This window comes from Puntigrus tetrazona, unplaced genomic scaffold (assembly GCF_018831695.1).
Source record: "Puntigrus tetrazona isolate hp1 unplaced genomic scaffold, ASM1883169v1 S000000270, whole genome shotgun sequence".
Classification (NCBI taxonomy): Eukaryota; Metazoa; Chordata; class Actinopteri; order Cypriniformes; family Cyprinidae; genus Puntigrus; species Puntigrus tetrazona.
The window spans coordinates 567,501-574,583 of NW_025047932.1; the positions used below are offsets into that span (position 1 = coordinate 567,501).

Sequence of the window (7,083 nt, forward strand, 5' to 3'; positions counted from 1 at the left end):
ATTTTTTTTTTGCACAATTCACAAATGAATAGAAAGCTGAAAAGAACAGCATTGATTTGAAATAGAAATCCTTTGCAACATTTTAAATGTCTTTTGATAAATTCTTGCTGAATAAAAGAATCCCTTGCTTGCTTTTAATATTCCATTGCACCATAATCGTCGCTGTTTATTACAATATTACTTGAACGTTCCGGTCAATCTGTTTTTTGTTGCCCCGTTTGTGAAGGTACTGATGGAAAGTCTTAGTCGGCCTGCATTAGTGAAATCATACATGCCTTTGCTGTGGAACTGCACGCGCTTTTGCTTCGAAACTAACCTCGTCGTGATCCACCGGAGCAGTACAGTTCTGTTCATGACGGTCAGAAATAGCGTGTCCTTCTCTCTGATCCTCGGCGGTCACTCCAGGAAGTGCTGCGCTTCTCACACATCAGTGTTAATCCGCTCCTGGTCTGGTCCGCAGGTCGTAACGAGCCGCTGAAGAAAGACAAGCCCAAGTGGAAGAGCGACTACCCCATGACGGAGGGCCAGCTCCGCAGCAAGAGAGACGAGTTCTGGGACACGGCTCCGGCGTTCGAGGGCCGGAAGGAGATCTGGGACGCCCTGAAGGCCGCTGCCGTGGCTCTGGAGTGTAACGATCATGAACTAGCTCAGGCCATCGTGGACGGAGCCAGCATCACGTTACCACACGGTGAGAGTCTCACACCGAAACAGCTCTGTACTGGGTTGAAGCGCTTTTAGTTAGTGCTTTTGATTGTGATTATCAACAAGGGCCGTGCCATTTATTGGGATACAGGCCTCCAATGATTATGAACGAGGGAAAACTCCTTCCAGCGCTGCACTTTCTCCCAATTTCACGTGCAACCGAGTAAAGTCATGTAACGTTACCTTAAGTTGATTAAATGTCAAAGTGTGGCCCTCGTTGAAAATTAAAACGCGTGTGTAACGGTCAAGTGCATCCTGGACAGTGGGCTATATTCCTGCTGGGACTGTTTGCTTAATATTCATTTAAAAACAATACAGATTTTAAATCAAACACTATTCTTGACTGAAGGGCCTTTTGTAGCCTTAAGTGTTACATGCTTACAGTGAAGACTGCGGTTTTATTGTAAAACAGATTGGTAGATTGCTTTATTAAAAAGAAAAAAATTAAATGTCACTTATAATCATGTAACATAATTGTGATTACAGTATTGACTAAAGTAATAGTGATTGAGCAGCCCTAATATCAAGATTATCACGTTTTTGTTTTATTATTAAATAAGCAGGCTGCTTTTGAATATTGTGTTAATAAATATGAATTCCTATGTAACTGTTAAGAATTAAATTAAGTCAAAACTACGTACAAGCAAATATAAAGGGAAAAGACAATTAGAGCACTTTCAGTATCTAAGAGCGTAATTCTAGTTGCATTCACTATAAACAATATTTATAATGAACACCGAGCCCAACTGAATTTAAAGTGAAACCTCATTACTGGCGTGTGGACGTGTGCTAAACAAATACACCTGATTTGCCTCGGCATCGTGAGTGTGAGGAGAAACCCAAACACAAGAAATAAAACCTCTCTGAACTAAAGCTCAAACCAGTCTTTTGTTGCACTGATCAATATTTACCACGATTTGCATAAAAAAAACCCAGACGTGTTAGACGTGAGGATTTGAGAGAAAAGGGATTCTGTTGAAATTGTGGAAAATGAGGTGAGCAGCCCACAAACTAAAAGGTGGAGTACAAGCCAACATACGGCCTAATCCAGATTTATATGCATACCTCCCGTTTGTCACAAATCCAGTTGTTTCCACATTCCAGGTTTCCTACATATCTTCCATTTTGAATTTTCCAGACTCTGATTTACAAACCTCTCGATAGATTTTTCAGTCCACATTCAGTGGAGGTGTGAGTCAGGTTTGCTTGTTTTGCTGGGATTGTGTTCCTGCAGCAAAAAAACAGTCATAAGCAGAACAGGTATATCTGTGGCATCGTATGGGTCAAAATTATGTTTATTATTATTTCTTTTATGCCAAAAAACATTAGGATATTAAGTAAAGATCATGTTCCATTAAGATATTTTGGAAGTGTCCTACTGTAAATATATGTAAACTCAATTTTTGATTAGTAATATGCATTGCTAAGAACTTCATTTGGACAACATTAAAGGACATTTTCTTAATATTTAGAAATTTTTTTGCTCCCTCAGATTTCAGATTTCAAATAGTTGCATCTCAAACAAATATGGTCACATCCTAACAAACCAGACATCAAACGGAAAGCAAATTTGGCCAACTTTTAGATGATGCATAAATCTGAATATCAAAAATATGCCGCCTATGACTTGTTTTATGGCCTGTGGTCATATCTTTATGAATATATTCAAATATTTGAATATATCTTTTAAATACCTTGATGCTTTCATAACCCAACTCTTCATTGGTTCAGATGGTTTTTACCATAATGGAGAAGTATTTAATAACACAGAAACCTAAAGGAACGATCGCTGTCTGTTATGCTGTTTTTGCACATGACTGACGGTTGTTTGTACTTTTAATCGCTCCAGGATCCCTGACCGAGTGTTACGACGAACTCGGCAACCGTTACCAGCTACCGGTTTACTGCCTGGCCCCGCCCGTCAATCTGATCAGCGAAAGAAGCGAAGAAGACCTGTCCGACAACCCCGAGCCCCCGACCACACAGAAGAAAGAGTTCCAGCTGAAAGTACGGCTCTCCACCGGCAAAGACGTGCGTCTGAACGCCAGCATGACCGACACCATCGGTCTGCTCAAAAAACAGCTGCAAGCTCAGGAGGACATCGAGCTGGCCCACCAGCGCTGGTTCTTCTCTGGGAAGCTCCTCACAGACAAGACCCGTCTGCAAGACACCAAGATCCAGAAGGACTTTGTTATCCAGGTCATCGTGAACCAGCAGCCCGCACCGAACCACTAGACGGACTACGAAGGGATAAAGGACCAAACCACAGCAGCTGAGAGAACGTCAAACCAAAACACGTTTTGCACAAACATGACCATCGAGCGATTCACAGCGAGCGACGGGCCGGACATCTGGAGAAACCAACCAACCAAACGCAGCAGAAGTGCCAACGTGAATTTGGTAGCAAAAGCACACCGACTATGCACACCCTGCAAAACGGTCCTGAAAGCGATCTCTCCCGTTTTAAAGATAATCGAACTTGAGCTTCATTTTGCACACTTGGGTCTCTTTAGAATAGTTGTGCCTTGAAAGCAGAGTAAATGCTGGTTTTATTTTTCGCTCGCGGGGCACGTTCGGCCACTTTCGCGCGCTTTGCATTTTAGGACTGACGTCTTCGAGCACAACTGTACTTTCTATGCAATCCTGAAACCGGAAAAAAGACGCCGATGTAGCTAATCTACAACCTGGACTCGTTCGCTGACGGAGACGCAGTGCGCAGAGACGATACTTCCGCCATCTTGTAGATGAAACCGTATTGCTGCCTCCTAAAAAGGAAGTTTGGACACTATCAGACTTCTTCTTCTTCTTCGTCTTCTTTTATAGTGATGTTATGCTGTAAGGCTGCGATCAGTCGATTATTGCTACTATTTTGAGAGATTATATTCTGTACTATTCCGATCTTTACCCTGCTTTTTGTAATCACTTAGACTTTTTAATAATTCTTAAACCTTTATCAGTGGCATTATGAGGCTGTTATATTTTGAGAATGCATTGCAACATACGCGTCACATCTGTATCTGTATCAAGCCTGCGACGTTTGGTCCTCAATGTCTGTTCATTTAAATGTCGTTTCTTTTACTAAAGGCTTTCTGCTCTTGATTATATCATTGTGTGACTCTCAGCGCGCACCGCACCGGTTAGTAACAGCTCATTACCTCAACGGCAACTGTTCCTCATTAGCTCGAGTCTCCCGTTTCGTATCATGCCGTTCCTTCGGGTTGCTTCTTTCCTCCGTTGAGTTTAAATCGTATTTTAAAATATGTGACGATTGAAATCCCATTCATTTATCATTGCATCATTCAAGGAATATTCCAGGTTAAATGCAACTCGAGCTCCTCCGAATCCTCTATTGTACGGCGAACGAGTTGCAATGGAAGATGGACTCAAGGGATGTTTCTGTGATCGTTCATTCACCCTCATCCTCCCCTGTGAAATCTGAAAATGTCTCGCGTTTGTCATTCGCACAAAAAGTCAAAAGCATAAGGCATTATGAGATGAAGGCAAATCGGTATTTCGCAACTGAGATTTCGCCTTTTCGTAGTGCTTCGTCTTATCTCGCACTTTTGGCTTCATTTCAAAATGTTGTCACTTTTATTTCCTTAAAAAAAAGCTAGGGTTGATTTGAACCGTTTCGTGTAGAAAGATTTCTGTATCTCGCGTGCTTTGCAGAAGATGGTTAGGGCGAGTGAATAAGGACCGTCTTCATTTCTGGAACATTCCCAGTCCTGGAAGGACCCACAGACATCATTCACTCGTTTGTGCGCGCCGTCGAACGATACGCGGTAACATCGTGTACTCCTCAAATCCTGCATTCTTTGCTGCCTTTCCCAGGTTGGGAGCGCTGTGACCTCCGGCGCTCTCCATAAACCTGTCCTCAGTCAGCACAATATGAAACCCTGCTAACGATCGAGCCAAAGCCTGGATGGTTACTCCTCGTTTGGTCTTTTCTGACATGCTACGCTTCTGTTAGTAATATTAAGACGTCAGAAGATATTTAAAAGGGTTAGAGTGACGATACAGGTATGGTTCTGTGTACCGCGTGCTGATTGTGGTTCTAATGGTTTGAGAACTGCGACAGCGAAGAGAAACCTTGCTGATGTTGTTTTTGCTGTCGTTTCTAAGTGCATGATTCGATACGATTCTTCTGTATTCGATGTTTTCTTTGTATGGTTTGTTATCTCTGAATGTACGTCTGATATGTTTGATGTGGATTTAGGTGTGTCTCGTGACGTGAAGTTTCCAGATTCGACAGGAAGCTGCTAGGAAGCCATACATGTGGATCTTTTTTGCCCCCAATGCGTTGGGAAAATTTCAGGAGACTCGCTTTGGACATTTTGCTTTCAAGTCCCAGAATATAAGAAGCCATTACTCTTGTGTGTGTGTGTGGAAGCTCGTTTCTGCCACATGAGAAAATAATCATGTTTTACTGAATCATGATCACGAGGGAGTGTCAAAATTGAGATTATGAGGTAAAAAAAACATTCGATAAGTGATTACGACAAAGTTTATATTATACTTTGGTAACTTAATGTAGTTTTGTCCTGGGTTGAATTGTTGTAATTATGACTTTTATTATTGTTTTGATCTCATAATTGTGCATTTTGACTCTGTCATAGTCATTATGACAACTGTCTTATTCAGTTTCTGTCTCATAATTGATGAATTTCATCATTTTGACAATTTTAATGTTTTTCTTCAAAATATCAACATTTTGAGTTTATATCTCATAATTATGCCTAATCTTCTCATTAGGATTTACCAAATTGTGATTATTTTTATGTTTTCCCCATGCGTGCGGAAATATCCCACCCACAAAACACGTGACCTTTTCATAAACCCTTAGAAGAAAAGAAAGTTTCTTCATAGACGAATATCTGTATAGTAAGAGAGAAAGTGTGTGAAATTCTTTCCTACATTTGCTTACAGCCTATTTTACAAAAGTTGTGTACATTTACAAGGTAATTTGTTTTTCAGATGTTTTAAATGTCAATTAAAATTAACAGCTGGGAAAGCAAACAGATGTGTGTCAGTAAACCGTTAATTATTTCAACATGTTCTCAGATCACGGTTAAGTTTCCTCTGCAACAAGACGAGTTTTGTGTCTAGAACGAGTTGGTCAGATCTTAACTTATAAAACAAATGTTTTATGTAGTTTTGAAGCCGTTCACCTCACGCTGATGTTTTTACCTCTTCTCATTATGGTTTACCAAAGCATGCTTTTTTAATATAACTATATTTGAGATGGAAACTAAAACAATTATCAGAATAGCGCCATATTTGATTTTTGGTGGGGGTGAAAGCAAAAATGTTAGGAACTGAATTAGTTTAACAACATTTTGCTTCGTTGAATATAAAAACATCCTGTTTTAAAAGACTTTGAATCACAAACACAGCAATCCTTCATCTCAGCCACGTTTTTATCCGTGTCGAATTCAAGATGGCGTCTACTCTGAACTCTGAGAGTTGGGTTCACAATGTTGAGGACTGCTGGAAGTCTGGAACAAACGAGGTGTTGTTGGAGTTCCTGTAGGGAGATGTCTCACCGTTAAAACTGCTGATTCGGGGTTTAGTTTTCCTTGTTTTGTTGCTGACTGAGAAACATTTGCGCGCTTTGACCTTCTTCCCGCCCACGCGGGAAAATCTGGCGCGCTTTGAACCTCACACGTGTCAGTGTCAGCCACACGATGGCGCCATTTGCAAAGAAATACTTCTGAAGTATCTTTTTCGACTTTGTTCTTCAGTAAGTAGAATGGGCTTTAAAAAACGCCTTTCGTCCATGTATTGTCATCACACGCTCATTTCTGTACAGAGGAAATATAAAGTTGTGCCTTCTGTCCTGAAAGAATTCTACTTCCTCTCTGCTGTTGATCTTGCAACATTTTTCCTTATACATGTAGGTTTTCCATATTTTTTTATCATAAGTTGGTCGTTTCGTGCCGATCAACCTGGTATTTAACATACTCATATACTTCTATTTTTACTTAATTAACACCACACATCAATGGAAAACTTTAAAACTCAGTTTGAAAGCTTGAGCCTTATGACATTTAGCAATATAAACTAACCTTGCATTGGGAAATGATCCATGAAATCCGTTCCTTTTTATGTTTTTGTTGCTTTATTTTGTTTGCATCACTTGACTTTGATTCGGTGTGCGAAATTCTTTAAATAAAAAATTACAAATCTTTTTTGCTGAAGAAATCCAGACTACACCCAAATATTCAGCAATGAATAAATCTAGACGTTAGACGAACATCATATCGCTGACCCACGGCTGTTTCTTTAGGTGATGAACCCTACGCAGAGTTAAAAAAACACTCAAACGTCTCTGGATCAGGTTCACTGAAAATAACCCTTTCACCACGGTGTGGTTCCTTACAT

The 7,083-nt window shown here is 40.4% G+C and overlaps 1 protein-coding gene across 1 annotated transcript in view; it reads left to right on the top strand.

The window, feature by feature from the left end:
- ubtd1b (ubiquitin domain containing 1b) overlaps positions 1–5,722 on the top strand; it is an 11,301-nt gene extending 5,579 nt beyond the window's left edge. Inside the window, exons 2-3 of the mRNA XM_043230965.1 lie at positions 461–688; positions 2,552–5,722. Coding sequence (XP_043086900.1) covers positions 461–688; positions 2,552–2,937 — 614 coding nt within the window. The 3' untranslated portion in view covers positions 2,938–5,722. The remainder of the gene's footprint in view (positions 1–460; positions 689–2,551) is intronic.
- The last annotated feature ends 1,361 nt before the right edge of the window (positions 5,723–7,083 follow it).